This window comes from Taeniopygia guttata, chromosome 6 (genome assembly GCF_048771995.1).
Source record: "Taeniopygia guttata chromosome 6, bTaeGut7.mat, whole genome shotgun sequence".
NCBI lineage: Eukaryota > Metazoa > Chordata > Aves > Passeriformes > Estrildidae > Taeniopygia > Taeniopygia guttata.
This window is the reverse complement of record NC_133031.1, coordinates 34,007,430-34,024,465: the sequence shown is the minus strand read 5'-3', so window position 1 is coordinate 34,024,465 and position 17,036 is coordinate 34,007,430. Positions and strand designations below refer to the sequence as shown.

Below are 17,036 nucleotides of genomic sequence, written 5' to 3'. Positions count from 1 at the left end.
GAGTATATTCCCATTTTTAACAACAGCTTCTCTGCGTACCCTGTGCCAGGGCCCCACCACCCTCACAGGGAACAATTCCTTCCTAATATCCAATCTAAACCTAGTTTCTGTTAGTTTAAAGCCAAAAATGACACAAGAGTTGTCTTTACAGTCTGTCAAGGCCAAGGAGGCACAGTCTTGGTTTGTGCTACACTGGCCAAGTGTGCTGCAGTTAAATAGTTGGGATGTTTCCAAGCCACCGCTAAAACTCAAAGGCAAAAAAAAATTCCTTACGACACAGCCAGGTTTCCTGTAAATAATGGGTGCGTGTTCAATTAAGATGTGTGTATGTGGAAAGCCATTTTCAGAAGAGCAGGAAGTTGCATCTTAAAAATTCTATCACTAAAGTCATTTGGGCTTTCCTCAAAACCATCTCTCCTTCCCCCACCCATTCCCATTCAGGCTATGAAGTGTCACTGAAGTGATTGTGCAGAACTGATTTGTTTTCAACATTCAATCCTCTGACGAGCTGTTATTTCCCTCTTCCCTGCAGCACACGAGCAGGAGCGGCGCTGCCTGGCGTTTTTGGTTGTGTGGATCTCAGTGAAACACCGGGGCGGCTCTGAGGTCACAGGGGAGCGCTCCACACCCTGCTCGCTCCATGAGCAGGTCTCCAGGGAACCGCGGTGGCGCTGGCAGAGTGACCGGGAGCGGCAGGGACATCGAGCCATGGCCGAGGACAAGATTCAGCGCAGCGCAGGGCACAGTAGCAACTGGGTAAGGGCCGAGCAGGTGCCCCCGTGTCCTCCGCAGGGCGTCTTGATCCTTAAATTCTCAAAAAAGCACCATGCTAAGGGTGACTTTGTCCTTTAGTCAGAAATTAGTCTTCTCATTCCTGAGGTTTAAAAGGAAAGAGTGTCCTCTGTATTTAGTGTGCAAAAGTTCTGGCGTGTTAACTAACCCTGGCTGGATTTCCACCCCTACCCCGTTTTCCAGCAATGCTGCAGATCTCTTATTTGATAGTTAGCCCTGGTTGTTTTTCCTTCTTTTCTGGAGAACTCAGGCTAAGGTTTGCCTCAGTTCTTGCCTCCCAGGAGAACACTGTGATCCCATCAGAAACGCTGGGCTGCAACATCTTGGCATCCCAGGGCACTGTGACACTCCTGGCACAGTCTGTTCCTCACTCTCTGAACCCTCTTGCCTGATGTTGGTTTGAGCTGTTCCCAAAAAATTTGTGCTTTCAAACTTGCACTACAGTAGGAGTAGCATGGGGGGAGGGGGATTGGAAGTTATTTTCCTCGGTGGATATTGCTGTGTAAACACTTTTCAGAAAGTTCCTGGACATTCTTGTCTTAAAGATTCCTAAAATTGTTGTCTGGTTATTTTATCTACGTTTGAAGGTCTTTATGGAAAGGTTTGCGTTGTGTGTGTGCGAGGCTCCTCATTTTTCCACACGCCGCTAGGTGCTGCTGCAATCCAAGTAATAAAAAGTAAATGGGACAATATCATTTTGCCCACATTTCTGATCAGATTTATTTGTTATTTAGGTTTTGTTGTTTGTTGTGTTGTTTTTTTTTTTTCAGTTGGCTTTTATTTTAACGGGCCATAATCTTCATTATTTTCTAGTTCTCTCACGATGGAATTGAGGCGGGCGAACTGGAATCAACAACAAGCGCTTCACTAAAGCATGTCCTGAATTCCGTAGCCGCTGTGGGCCAGGAGCACAGAATGCCGCTGGAATACAAAGCTCGGGTGCAGGTGAGTTCCTGCGGCAGCACAGCCGATTTTCGGAGCTCTTTTGCAAGTTGTCACTCGCTAAGTTGTAAGAACAGCACTCAGGGTCGTAAGCGGAGCAGTCGCAGCGGGCTGGCAGACTTTGTGCCTCAGGGGATGGAGTGATTGCTGCCTGTGCTGTGGAAAAAACATATTTCCCTGTTACTCACTCATAATTTTAGTTGCTCAGAGTCCTGCTGTATTACTGCTGATTTTCTCTTTTATTAGTGAGACACCGAATACATTATGATCATTTTCAGCCCACAGCCTGTGTGTAAAGCCCTGTAAGAAGGTTTAATGGAAATTTGATCAGCTGTTTGTCAATGAATGTTGGAAATTCAGTATATTCACACAAAGGAGTGTTCTTTTTATAATTAAAAAGTTAGATGCTCCTGATTTCAAACATTTTTAAGGCTTGATTAAAAATGAGATTTGTGAAAAATTTTGGGATTAAAGGAAATACAGTATTTTTAAAATCACAGGTATTTCAAATGTTGCAATGTTCTAAGCATGTCCTTTTCATGTCCTTATTTATCATCACACTGAGCTTTGCTTTACCCACCTGCTTTGGGAACAGAACATTTTCTATTTTCATTTTCTATAAGCACAGCAATTACAGTGGGTTCATTTCAGTGGTTTTGCTATACTGAAGGGCAGAAATGAAGGGCTTGGAAGGAATATTTAAATGGGAAGCTTGGGGCTACGAAAAGGAGATTATACTGTAACATGAGTATACACTGTGTTAATATTACATCTACCTTCCTGTGGAACATCTGGCCTGAGCCACTGCCTGAAAAGGAGAAGGGTAGAGGGACCTTTTATCAACACCAGTGCGACTTCACCTGAAGTTGCATGTCTTGTCTTTACCAGCCCTCCACTTTTATATAGAGTTAGGGAAATTCTTGCCTGTTGTAAATTGAGAATTAATCTGAGATCAGTGGTGAGAACACAAAGATCCACTAAAGGCTAAAATGGCACTATCTGAGGAAGTTTGTTTAGGCACTGGTAATAAACACTATTCCTGAAATGCTGACATTGACATTTAGTTTCAGTAGGATGTTTTAGGAAGAAATTTACAGACTCAGGAGGTGCTTATTTTTAAACACACGTGTGGGAATGTATTTATTGAATTGACTTATTCCCTAAACTACAGTCTGGGTGAATCAGTACGAGACAAGTGAACTGGTGAATATACCTAAAAAAATGAAGTGAATCTGCCTACTAAACCAAATAACCTGAGATCTGTCCATGTACAGGCACATTTTGTGTCTGGTGAATCCTGCTGGATCAGGCTTCCAGTCACATTGATCTAAACTGTAGAACTCACTCAGGTTCCCCTTCTCTTGGCACACCTCTTTTAGACTGTGTTACATTAAAACTTGCTCTTTTGTTTGGAGGGGAGTATCACAGTTGGGATATTGCACTGATATATAACAAACATTTACAAAGTCAGATATGTTAATTTTTTTCTAAAATAGCTCTTTTTGAGTTGTCTTTTGTTTCTTCTGAAACTCTGGTTTCATTTAGAGACTGAATGAACATCATGTTAAAGAATGAGATTATAAATTAGTTAAGCAATTAATACCTCTTCAAGTTCCCCTGCAACAAGCAGTGTCCATGACATTCAGTTCATAAATCACAGGCTAATTCAGTTTTGAGGTCTCTTTTGTAGTTTATTTTAATTAGCTTTAGGCCTACTACTAAATCAAGCAAAGGAGTCCTGACACATTTCTAGCACTTTGCTGCTTTGCAGACAGAATGTATCATTTCTTATTTGAAAATTTGCACTTTTATATTAATCATGTATATATTCAGCAAATCCTCCTGGTCATTTTATTTTAAAAAATTTGAAGTCCACATTACCTCTATAAAATCATGTGCAGGTGAATATTTAACATAGGAAAATTACTTCTGTGCTAGAACAAAGGCAGCTGTAATCTCACAATATAAGAACAAAGACTAATGGACTCCAAACAGAGTTTAAAATATTTTTTTTGGCTGTAATTTCTTTTCTTGCAGAAAGCAGGAAACAACAATTTCCCATTCTCTTCTCATGACAACAGACATGAAATATGCAATGCAGTCGAGTATTTTGACCTGGTAAGTACGCAGCACTGAGACAAATCAAGCAGCTTCAGATCTATTGGTCTGCCAGAGATTAAACACAGCATCTTTTCTGTCCCCTGCAGAAAAAGAAAAAATAGATGCTAAAACTGTGAGAAGAGAAAAATGTAAATAGCAAAGAAAAATACACTTTTTATTAGTAGAGGACTGGGACATCTCTGGGGCTGTCACAGATGTGCAGTAGCACATATAGTCATTGGGAATGGCATGATTCAAAGGGAAGCAAAAATTAATTATTTGGGTCTCTGACAGGCATTTTCTAATATCTCTGTTTTGGTTGTGTACCAAGTTAAATGTCCTATTAGTCTGCTCTAAGTTATTTGCCTTGCAATGAATTTTTGTAGATATCTCAGCAGCTTCTAATTTGCAGTCCCAAATATTTTGTTCTGACTCATCTTTATAATAAATTTAAACAAAATCTATAGGATACCTAGAATATGTCTCAAGAATGCATTCCATGAATTCTTTACAATTCACCTGTTTAAGTGTATGCTGCAAAAGCCACAACTTTGACTAGAATTAAAATTTTTTGGGCTTTTCTCTGTGGGCAACAGTTTCACGTCCCTTCATTCCCCTTAGATTGTTGGTATTATTCCAGACAGCAAAAGAAATAGTGCAGTTCACAGAATAATGAATAAAGGAGGAAGCAGTGAATTGTGATGTAGGGAGTTTGTCTGATTTTGGGCTTGTCAGGCCTAGACTTTTTGGAATTCATTATTCACTGGGTAACCTCAATTTCTGTGCACTTTGGGCAGTGTCTCATCGTTTTAGAGATACTGATCAACCATAATTCCAGCTAAATTTCCTGCGAGCTGTGGAGTGTGAAAATCAGGCTCTGTCTCTCTGTGTTTGGACACACAAGGGATAGCACTGAAGATTCAGATTTCATGGTCTGTCTCAATTTCTTTATTGCAGTCCAAACCCAGAATTATTAACCTATTTCTTTGGGTGCCTCTGAAGACTAATTTAGCTGAGTGTAGCTAAACAGCCTTGAGTAGCTGGTGTGCTATAGAAATGCAAAATAAAAGTGGTTTATTAGCTCTGAGAGGTGGAAGGTCAGCAGATTTCCCATTATATATGCAACCAAAAATGTTCATACAGGCGAGTCTGACAATATTATTTTTAACTTGCTAAAGATCAGCCGTGAGTTCTTGCAATCACTGTGGTAACAGCTTCGTTCACTTCCCAGGGGGGTAGTGACTGTTACAAGATTCATCTGTGAAGCTGTGACTGGAAGTCATATGGTTGCATGAATTTTTCTTTTCCTTTTTTTCCCCATAGGGCATGGGCGTGAGGAAGATGGATCCAGAGAAGCAGAGACAGAACTCCCATAACTTCTTTGAGTGGGCTCGTGCCCCAGGCCGCAGCAGCAGCGAAGGCTTCGTCACCATGTACCAGAGCTCGTTTGTGTCACCTCAGAGCCCTGGAAACGAGGAGCACAGTCACAGGCGCTACCCCAAACACCACACCCAAAACCAAAACCAGTCCAGCACCAAACCTGCTCCTGAGAATGACAAAGCCCTGCAGCCACACAAGACATCTTGATCAGCAGAACACCTCAGGAACACCTACCGAGCAAAGCTGAGCTATTCACTACTCAAAGCAACTGTGAAGGAATAAACATTTGTGTAAAGTGCACGTGGCAGTAGAGTTGAGAGTTCATTTCCTTACATCACTCTGAAAACATATATTACTATAAAACTTTTAAAGAAGAGGAGCATTATAAGGAAAAACAAGATTGTGCAAATTTTTAGACATATGGCTACTAGGAGAACAGAGATAGGGATTGTGCTTGTGTTACCTGATACTGGTTGACCCTCATCTTGATACAAAGGCACCTTCAGCTTCTGAATCAGTGGCAGGGCTGTACCCCAGGCAGCTGACAGCACCTGTATTGACACAGGAGCATAATGGACCTGGATCCTTGAGGGATTACTGCAGCAGGGAGCCAACCCCCTGTGTGCTCAGGTAAGAGAGAAACATTTCTGAAAGGTTTCGTGGCTGAGAAGGCCGGTGACCAGCCATTAGAGAAAGATAAAAAGGAAGCTGTGCAAAAAAAGTGTCCTGTTTGGTTACAGCACAGCAGTTGTAGAAGTGAAAAAAGAAGGAGTGTTGTGAACAACATTTGTGCGCTCGAAAATTAGATTCATGGCTGTAAGGGGGGAAAAAAACTCAAGGTGAAGTGAAAGGCTGCATGAAGGTTTGAGTTTGGGGTGGATTGGATCTTAAAAGAACTCATGATTTTATAGTTACATGTCCTCAAGGAAGATAATTCAAACCCAATCCTCCAAGCACTCTGCTCCCAGAATATTCACTGATGTTAGGATGTGGCAGGCAGTTGAGTCACACCTAGAGTCAGACCTCCTCTTCTGGATCATTTCCATTAATATCAATAAAATAATAAGCTAAGCTATGTGTCTTAAAATATCCTACAAATAAGCTTGTTGCTATGCAAAATAATGTTGACTAAAAAAAAAAAAATTGTAAGTTTATGAGATAATTTCCTTTATTTACAAGATAAATGGAAAAATAAGCCCTTGACCCTTACAATTCCCTGCATTGTAAGAGCTGCCTTGAACATGAGCTCAGTTAAGAAATTACATTTCTGCCTTTCGGTGAAGAGATGCATTTTTTGGTATCAGCATACAGTGGCTGAAGGCCTTTTTGTGTGCCCTCAAAATAGATGGGATTAGATTCCCCAAACATGTAGCATGTTTATTAGCACATGTTGAAATAATAACCTCATTTTTTTAATGGAGTTCCCCCTGTTAGAGTTCTTGGGGCGCTACACAATACATCAAAATCCAAAACATCAATGAACAATGTAAAACCAAATAAAAAGCCAAGTAACATAGTGCTATTAAAAATAATTGCATTTTCTCAAAGTAAAGACAGCCTGCCTGACAGCTACAGAGTCAGAATTTCCAGAGCTTTAGCCAACAGTTGCATCCCCAGACTGATTCAGAACTGAAGTGTGTGCCAGTCACATGGTGAATGAAGTGCCCCATGCTGCTTGGCAAACTCCAAAGGGCAATCTTGGACCTCCATCAGAAGGAAGGAACACATTCTTGTTCCATTAGTAATGTTTATCTGTGGTTTAGCATTACAACTGGATGTGGTGAAATAAATTGCTAGTTTGTTATGCCTTAAGACACCAATAGAAACACTCCAGATTTCTTTTTTCCCCCTCTTTTTCTTTTTTTTTTTTCCCTTCCCATTTTTGGTTAAAATGTGGCTTAAAAATTACCTGTGGATTAATACATATTTTCAACTATATTGTAATAAAGATTGCAGAGGAGAAATTGAAGAGATCATGAAACCCTTATAAACTGAAATACACTGTGCTGGGTTGAATAAAACAGGTGATTCCCACATATCTCATGCTCTGCCAGTGTTTCTTGGGTAAATAACAGGAGACACAATACACTGAATTTGGAAATAAATAATGAATTCCTCACATAAATTTGTGTACATTGGATAGAAACCATCAGTTTGTTTACTCTTGTGTTGATAATGTCTCTGTGAGGAAGGTCGTGTTGAGTTAAAACATTTTTGAACATGCATTTTCTTTTGTTTGTTTCTTTGGGAATGGAAGAAATTGAAATAAGGCTGATACAATTCCCCTAAAATGTTCTGGTCAGTGCAGGAAAGTGCTTTTGGCTGGGAGTTCTTTGGGATCAGATGGGTGTAAGTAGGCTCAGTAGAATGATCATACTGTGGGTTAAATCAGCCAAATACTGTTCTAGGTGCTGCTGATAAGGATGGACTTATTTTGTGCATTATTTTATTTTTAAAAAATCAAACACAAGCACCCTCTTTACAGAAACAACAGCCTTTATCCTCTGATCCTTTCCAAGGAGTATTGATGCCTTCTGTTTTTTCTCCTGAGTCTGCATCAATGAAGGGACTTTTTAGGAGATATTTTTCTGTGTTATTTTAAAAGTGTTTTCAGTGTGTTACTTAAATTCACAGAACTCAGACAAAATAAATTTTAAAAAGTTAAACCAGAGGGCTGAACAGGCTCCCCAGGGCCTGGGCAGAGTCCCAGGACTGCCAGAGCTCCAGGAGGGTTTGGACAATGCTCTCAGGCACAGGGTGGGATTCTTGGGGTGTCTGTGCAGGGTCAGGAGCTGGACTGAAGATCCCTGTGGGACCTTCCAGCTCAGGATCCTCTGTGATTCTGTGATAACAGAGCTGAGCTGAAGAGTAGCAACTTTGCCACTGAAGTTTCCATGCCCAGATGAATCCCCTTGGTTCTCAGGTGGCTGCTGGGGCTGTGCTGGGTGACAGTCTTGTGCCTGTGTTTGCAATGTTATGTTCACTTATTTAAACTGTGTTTGATTATTTTTCTTCTTTCTCTCCTGCTTGCTGATAACAAGATGTGAGGACATGGAGTCCCTCAAAGCTGCTGTTGCTCAGCCTGTGATGCCCCTGGTAAGCTGGATGTCACCTTTTATATCTGTGTCATTTGTGAGGTGTTGTGACTAATGAAATGCTCTTCACAGTCATTAGAGACTCTGGTGTTCTGTGAGAGTACATTGGGTTTGGTACAATAGGAGGCAAAACAGAAATTTTGTCTTTTGTTTACTTGGTGTCTAAAGACTTTAAAAAGTGCCTAAAGCTGGGACTGTGGGGAGCTGGAAGGGGGAATTCTGCTGCTGTTGGAGCTGGTAATTCAGTGGGGATGCAGCAGTTTGACTTCCAGGTCATCTGCTGTTAATCTAATCACTGTGTTCATAATGTAATCACTCCATGTAGCTGAAATGTCGTTCCTTAGTTGTACTCCCAAGGTTAGAGTGAAGTTATTTGATGGGGATGTGGCACTGGAGATGAGTCCATTTCCTTCCCTGTGCTGCACAGTTACACAGTGACAAGTCTGTCCCAGCTCTGTCTAAACCCAAAGTTGATGCACATTTATTTACAGTGATATAGGTCATGTGTGGATGAAATTAAGCTTCTTTAAATACTCTTTTACTGGTGTAACAGTTCCCTAACTGGGGAAAATATTGGTATTACTGTGGTGGTGCTGACTTTGAACCAAGAGTGCAGGCCTGTTGAAATGGAAGTGTTTATGTTGATACACTGGCCACGCTGGTTGGCAAGAAATGAAATCTCTGAAATTAAGTGGAAACTTCTTAGGCATCTCTATTTTCAAGCTACAGTACACAAACTTTACTATTATTATTATTAACATTATTAATATCAATTTTAATTAATAATAATAATAATAATAGTCATTAAGACTCTCCTGCTGCTGATACCTTATCTAAAGATGAGTAGGTGGCAAGGAGAGAGACCCATTTCACTCCGGAGCGGGAAAGAGCTGCCTCATCCCAAATGTCTTGGTTTATTCCTGCTTCCCCAACAAAGTAATAAAATTACAAGCTGTTAAAACACTGTTGAATATCTAATTAAAGGAAAGTCCATTCAACAGGGAAGCAATCCTAACTGACCTTAAATTGGATGTTTAGCCATAGTGGGCTTGATTGAACCAGTAAAACACCCAATTTATGATTTGGTCAGCTGCTTTTATGAAAATAATGTTGCCTCTTATCTGGTCAAGCTTGTTATTCTTCAGTATGTTCACCTGAAAGTGAAGTATTTCAAATTGTCATTTTTGAAATGTGATGTACAGTAAAAAATGTAGTTTGAAACAGGTAAGTTTAATTCAAATATAAGGAAAGAAGTGGTCAGAGGAGAACTCTGGGACTGCAAGGAGTGGAACTCAGGAATTCAGGAATGCCTGCTCACAGGTGAGTGCCCAGCCCCTGAACCAGGGAAAACCCTGTTCTTTCTCACAAGGCCAGTGTTTAACTGTTGCAAACAGACTAGGTAGAGGGTGGTGGTTTTCCAAGTTGCCTGAACCAGTTCAGAAAATCAGGAGAATTTTAGGAATACCTTTTCTTTTAATTCCTTGCTGTTGGATATGTAGAAGTAGTGCTCACAGAGTACTACTCTAATAGCAATGAGTATGTATGTGATCATTTTCAATATTCTATGGAATGAAAGACAGATTTTGTTGCTCAAACAATTCTATAAAAATAAATTTAAAATGAAGGTCTCCTGTCCCTCTCTCACCCCCACAACCCCCAAAAAGGAAGGTTGTGTTTAGACTTCCCAGTACATTCCAGCACCTACAAATGGCAATGTTCATATGGAAACAGAGCAGCACAAGTGTCAGGTCCTGTGCCCAGATGTAAACTGTTGTGGGCTCAGGCCCTGTGGTATTAACCAGACACTCAAATGGCATTGTGGGCATGCATTAATGACCCTAAGTGACCCTCCTCATCTTATTGCTTAATTAATCAATGGCCCAGTGGCACACTGGCAGGGCTCTTTTTCAAGCTGTGTCTCCCCTCACAGGGAAATCAGATGCTATATGGCTCTGTCTACTTATGGGAAAGGCAAACCCAATAAATAAAGTGTAATTTCCTGATTCCTCTGGGCTGTAGTGATTCTTTTTAACAATGCTTCTTCAGTTGAGTTGAAATCTAAACCCAGCCTGACCAACATACTGTGGAATATTTCATGGGCTGAGCTAAGCACCAGGTTTAAAGACTTAAAAAATAAAGAGGACTGGAGGGGAAGACTGTTAATGCAGAAGCACAATATTTTCTATCAAAAATGCCTAATCCCATCTTTGTTCCTGGTGTTAAACTCCACACTTCCAGCTTTACATCATTGCTATGAAGATTTTCAGTGCATGTGGGATGTTAATTTCCGTTCTGAATTAAATGTGCTATAATTGAGACAAGAATTAACATTTGATCTTCAAACTATTTTGTGACATGCAATGCTGCTTGGTTCCATAGGAGGGCAGATGTGTTGAATGGCTTGATTTTAATATGTGTTATATTAGAGTAAGAGCTACAGTTGGGAGTTGAATTATCAGATTTATACTGATATCAGTGAGCTCTCAAATTCTGTCAGAGAAATGCAACAACTTCATTCCAGCATAAATAGAAATATCTCGTGGGGTTTGATGCTTACAAAGTTCAAAGGTTTTCCAATACTCATTTATTTTATTTTGTCTCAGAGAGCCTGTAATCTGATTAAAATCACTTATTTAATCACTGACAGTATCAGCAAATTCACAAAATTGGCTTTTTGGTTTACTACTTGGATTTAAACCAACTTTTTATTTCTCTAACATCAAGTTTTCAATATGTGCTAATTTATGCTAGAGTTTTCTTTATGCTTCAAGCTAAATTCAGTCTTAAATATAAAACAGCTTTAGCCTCTGGGTTAAATAATTCCTTACAAAATTTGAAATTTCAAACCATATTTGCCTTTTCAAGTGAGTTGAAAAACAAGTGCAACTTGTTTTTTTGGAGACAGAAATGTGTGTGTGCCCTCATGGCTTGGCTGATCCCTTCTTGCAGAGCACAGGGAGGGGCCCAGTGACAGCAGCTCCTGTGCCCTGAGCTCCCTGTGAGGGAGGGTTGTGTTCAGGGAATAGCAGGGATCTCCCCAGCCTGTCCTGACTCTTATTCCTGACCTGAGCACCTCCAGAGAGGGATCCCTGTGGAGCTGGGGGCAGATCCCTGTGGAGCCTGGGAATGCTGCATTCTGTCAGCGCTGCCGAGCAAAGGCTTTCCGTGGGCAATACCATTTCCTCTGAAGCTGGAGAAAAGTTCCCAGCAGCTGGAGCTGGAAGGGCGAGGTGAACATTTCATCTGTGTCATGTAACAAAGTTCTTGAAATAGGAGAGGGATTATTAACCAGTGAAGATATTAAGAGCCCAAATTTCCACGAGAAATCCAGGCCTTCAGCTGGTGGTGAGGCAACCTGACCTTTCCTTGCTGTGGAGTTGACCCCTCCTCTTCCCTCTGAGCTTGACTGGATCTCTCTCCAAATACACAGGAGCACCCGGAGAAGAGGTTAAACTAGATTTTCTGCAGCATGGAGCAGCTCTGAACTGCTGTGGAAGCAAATACTCAGTCAGTGGAGGATGATAGGAAGATGGTGATCCGTTGGTTTTCTGTTGGCGTTCCATAGGTGTTCCATAGGTGTTTCATTGGTGTTCTCCTCCTGTTCTCTTGGTGTTCTGTTGTCCCCAGCCTCCACAGCCCACAGAAGGCAAACAAACCCCACTGTCCTTCAAAAAGAAGCTGTCAGAGAGTCTCTTAGCAGATGGGTCAGCCTTACTTGCAGATGTGGACACTTTTGTTCCATATCCTTCTTCTACAACACAGCTTTGGACTACCAAATTGTCAAAAAAGAGTGTTTGGGATTTATAACTTAGGGAGGAGGATTTTCCTCACCTCCACTCCCTCACTTTTTCTCAGATTGCTCTTATGTTCAGACTCCAGATTCTGACCTTACTGCCAAAGTAGATATCAGAGGCCAATATGGCAGTTGTCATACAGGCAAAGATCCTGCTGAGATTTGTGAGATAATTCATGTGTCAGAACACAGGCCAAATGATAATTTTCTTTATCTTGATGTTTAGATGTCTGGTTGGATAAATTCAGAATCATTTCAGTCCACTGCCCAATGGATGGTCTAAATGCTGGTAACTAAGGCAGGAATAGAATCTGTCACAACTCTTGATGTCCTTAGGACATGACACATTGGGAGTCTGTCTTCACATTTTCCTTGCACTCTGATAATGAGTATCTACAGCTGCTTTGTCTGGTGGAAACCTCTCTCCCCCTTTCTGGACTGTAGGCAAACATGCCAACATTGCTTTTCCAGAAATGCAAAAACTTTTCCAGACACCTCCAGATTGTTTTTTGTTTCTCACTTCTCCCTAGTCCCCTTGAACTTCCCCAGCAGGATTTTTGCAGTCCATTTCTAGAAACATTGCATTCACTCTGACACAAAACAATATCTTTGGCTGTGATAATAAATTAGGCTCAGTGGGAATTGAAGCTTGTTCTTTTGTCCAAGGTGATATAATGGGAGCCATTCATAATGAAGAAAAAAGTAATTGTTATGCAGCATTTTTGTATTAAACATGCCTCCCCAAATTATCCAGAGTATAAAAGAGAATGTTTGGAGAGCTTTGTTACAACCATGCTTGAGCAAAATGCATGTGAATGTGCTCTTATTTGCATAAATAGGATTTCTTAAAATACAAAACATTTGTATTGCATTGAGCTCCCTCAAGCCCTGCTACCTTACAAGAAGGATCATAGTTTTATCATTAATCAAAACAAAGCTAAAATCAATAAACATGCATAATCAGGACTCTCTGATTCCAGTATGCAAATACACCACATATTGATTAAATGTTTCTGAATCTAAAATAGTTTTATTCTCTTTTGTCCCCTCAGAAGTCCCTAAGCCTTTTAATTTTAATATTTTATGCACTGAAATGCAAACAGAAATAAGAATGAGTTTGTGTATCAGAGATAACAAGTGAAAAGATAAATGTTGGATGAATCTCCTAATAGTTTTTGCTTGCTCTGCTGACTTTAAAGGCAGTTTATGCTTCCGAAAGGCTGGTAATTACTTGACCTTTAAAGTCCCAAACCTGCCAAAGCAGTTGCTCTGCCGTGCTCCTTCCAGCCGGTACCAGAGCAGTTGGGGCCTGGGCCCTGTGCCAAGGCTGTTTGTTAATTAGTGAAAATCATTTGTTCCTTGTGTTTAGGGTGATGGAAGGGTTACCTTGCAGGAGGATGGAAATGGTTTCAGGCAGGACAAGTTTGTGTCCTTGGTGTGTGGCTGAGGTGGTGATCAGCACCTGCAGCTCCATGGATTGTCACCCCTCTCAGAGCTCAGCTCCCTCACACACTGCAGATCATGAGAGTAATTCCTGATGTATATTTAGTGGTGCCTCCTGTAGTTATAAATTCCTTATCACACATACATACCCTATGGTACAAGGATGCATCATCTGGTGCATCCAAAGGTAAACATTGCACCAAGAGTGTCAGTAATTTCATACATTTCAGGAGCATTGCGCTGCCACACTTAAGAACCTCTAACAGTGCATGGCTGAAATTAATGCTGCAAATTCCTTTCCTCTGAATCACAGATTTCTAACAAGTCAGCTGTGCTGGGGTGAATCTTATCAGCAGCTACACTTACTCAGAATCTGAGCATATCTCTAGCAGGTATGAAACAGTTCCAAGAAATGGGCACATCAACGACCAAAGGATTAAAATAAAACAAAATTCTATGAAGGCCATAGCTAAAGGAAAAGAAGGATTAAAAAGATCAGCATTAGAATAGCTAGGCTGCAATTAAGTTGAAGAAGTTCCTTGTTTGCTAGTCAAATAATAAGACATGTCAGAGCTCTAGAATTGGCTATTCCAGCATAATTGAATCTCTTGTGTATCTGTGGGACTCTGCTAACCACAGGCATGATTCTCTCATGAGAGTCATCCTGTCCTTGCTGATTTATCAGCCCTGGGAAAAGTTTAAAGGTGTGATGTTTATTTTATATCATCATAAGCTAAATGTGGCAGCCATCATAGATTAGGAAGCCCAATTTCAAACTGTGAGAGTCTGTTAGGCTGATTAATTTGCTGTGGGGGGGATGTTCACAGTAAGTCTTTCTGTTTCCCAAGCCATGCTTATTTACATTTGCTCAGTGCTTGCTTCCATAAGCATGGAATGTCTAAATAAATAAATAAATACATTTCTATAGGTAGAAATAGGTGCTCCCCTGAAAAGAAATGGTAGATCCTATGTTTAACTGCACTACTTAGAAGCAGCCTCAGCAAAGTCAAGAGTGTCATGGGCTTGCAGTATAAATATAGATAAATATGTGGATGAGAGGTGCAGTGAGCTCCTCAAAGTCACTTACTGCTTGATTTTCATTTACTGTGCAGGTGGTTTCCAGGAAACTTTGTACTTTTGCTTTTTTAATCAATACTTCAGTGATCTGAACTGAAACTTTTCTTTTCAAAATAGGATGGGGCTTTAATTTTCATGGCAAGTACTTGTACTGAGGTACTTGCCAAAGGGAAGAGAAAAGGTTACTGCAGAAATGGGTTGATGATAGGAGGAACTGATATTCTTCAGCTCAATTTTCCAAACCAGCAAAAAGAGTGAGGAACTATTTCTCTTTGTTTCAATCTGTGCTTGCACAACCTGAAACAGAATTTAGCCTCTGCCCTTTTCTTTGCAGATTTTGGTAGTTGCAGTGCATTGCTGCTGGACTATCACAGTGTTGCAGTGGCTGTGGCTGCTTTGTTACTGTACTATGTCCATGAGATGTAATGACAAGTCTTCTGCCTGTGCTGCTTGTTGATTTTAGCTGTAACTTGTCATTTTGGCAGGTCTAAAGCTAGTGAGTAATTGATATGGCCTGGTGTATCAAAACAACTTCAACATTAAATATTTTTGTACTCAGTTATTTTCAAAAAGGAGAAAGAAAACTGAAATCTTTCTGATTTTGGCAAGACTGGTAAAGGAAAATACAACTGAGGCCATTTCCTTATTGCTTGTGGAAGATGTTCAAATAAATAAGAACCTAGTCAGAATGCCAGTATTGATGTGAGCGATTAATGTTTTTAAAGCTCTTGGTTTCTTTGGCTCAACCTTTCTGCAGAAGGGTGGAGTTTACATTAACCACCAGCATCCATCTCCAGGGGTGCCAGCCTGGCACATCATCTCGCTTTTGCATTAAAAGGGAGAGGGAAAAACTGAGCTGGTGATCCTGCAGGAGCACTGAAGAGGGTAACAAGCTGGTGTGAAGGGACAGCATGATCTTCTCCTGCAGGTCTGAGGGCTGTAAGTTTTAATGTCAGTGTGTACTGATCCCACTTGGGTTATTAATCTCTGGCTCCGTGGGCTGCCATTTGCATTTAGAGCCTTGCAATGTTTTTTATTTTCAAAATATTTTTCACATGAGACTTGCGAAGTGCATTGAAGAAAACAAATGGACCTCTCTCCACCCGTGGGGTATAATTGACTGCTTGGCACAGATAGGACTGGAACGAAAGAAACCGCCTCGCCTTGATCTCCTTACCCTGCTCTAAACATTTTCATGACCTTTTTTGGAGAAGTCTGGCAAAAGTAATATCAAACGGGGGACTTTTTTCCCATGTCCTCCTCTGTTTTGTTGCACAGTGTGGTCTGTTTTAAATAAGCTCCACAGTGCAGTCATTTAAGAGAATGAAGATATTTCATAGCACGCTTAGCATTTGCATTTGAATATAGGCCACCCTGCTGTTTGATTAAACTGGAGTTTAAGAAAACTGTAAGAATTGAGGTTCATGTGCAGTGCACTACTTCACACTCAGATTGCAAAGGTTGTTGAAAGAAAAAAAAATGATAATATCCTTGGAAGTACATGACTAATGAGAATATATATAGCACTTCTGAGACAGCTCAAATATATAATTATTGTGAGGATTTCACAGACACATAAATATAATGATCTTCAGCTAAGTAAATTGCTACCTACCAATGAAATAAATATGGTCCCTTCAGATTTTGAAATAATTCAGTGCTGTAGGTGGTGGGAAATGATTCACCTTAGCTGTTATCTCTGGAACAGTAATATAGAAATATATCTGCCAGTACTGTTACATTTACATTGTTCTTCATATCCTGTGGAGTTTGTCAGAAGATCTGCAGTCCCTGCTGGTTTTCACCCCCTTATTTTGATAAGGCTCCTCACAGCATGGCTCAGCCATGGGTTGGAGCAGCTAATATTGTTTACCACAGCAGGCATCCCAGCCATAATATTTTTCCAAGAAACACTGATGTGTTTAAAGGTCAGGTTGATACTGATTTGACTGCTAAACATGAATTCATTTTTCTGGGAGTAAAGGGGTGTACATGCCTTGGGATAAAGGTTAAACTGTTGTTTATGCACTCGATAGGTGGAAAACACAGGGCTTTAATACACAAATCATAATAGCCTGGTCGGTCAGTCATGGAGATGTGGTGCTTTACATGGAAATGGAAGCTTGGAATCCACAGGCTTTTCTGCCTAGTGCTGTAGGAAAAACTCTCATTGATAACCTCGAGGTTTGCCTAGAATTTGTAACGAGTTTAAACTCTTTTTTGGGCGCAGCAGGCCAGAATTCGTCCAGGTTTTTGGCAGCACTGATAAAATTGAGTTTTGCTATCCCTGATGAGGTGTCAGGGACTGGGTCCTCCTGCTACAACAAAGGGAGTGAAAGGAAGGTAGGTGGGAGAGATGGACAATCCTACACATTTGGATTTGCTTGCTTTGCCATCTCTGGTGGAGTAGGAGT

The 17,036-nt window shown here is 40.7% G+C and overlaps 3 protein-coding genes across 3 annotated transcripts in view; all 3 read left to right on the top strand.

Annotated features, from left to right (window-relative positions):
• The window catches only part of UROS (uroporphyrinogen III synthase), a 623,177-nt gene that overhangs the window by 32,960 nt on the left and 573,181 nt on the right, over window positions 1-17,036 (top strand). The gene's annotated exons all lie outside the window — the stretch shown is intronic.
• On the top strand, window positions 569-5,514 carry TEX36 (testis expressed 36). The gene is made up of 4 exons (XM_030276604.4): window positions 569-756; window positions 1,606-1,737; window positions 3,772-3,852; window positions 5,158-5,514. The coding sequence occupies exons 1-4, from the start codon at window positions 709-711 to the stop codon at window positions 5,419-5,421; spliced, it is 525 nt and encodes a 174-aa protein (XP_030132464.4). The 5' UTR covers window positions 569-708; the 3' UTR covers window positions 5,422-5,514.
• The window catches only part of CTBP2 (C-terminal binding protein 2), a 284,786-nt gene continuing 273,413 nt past the window's right edge, over window positions 5,664-17,036 (top strand). Inside the window, exons 1-2 of the mRNA XM_072931351.1 lie at window positions 5,664-5,844; window positions 8,256-8,310. The gene's annotated coding sequence lies outside the window, so the exon portion shown is untranslated. The remainder of the gene's footprint in view (window positions 5,845-8,255; window positions 8,311-17,036) is intronic.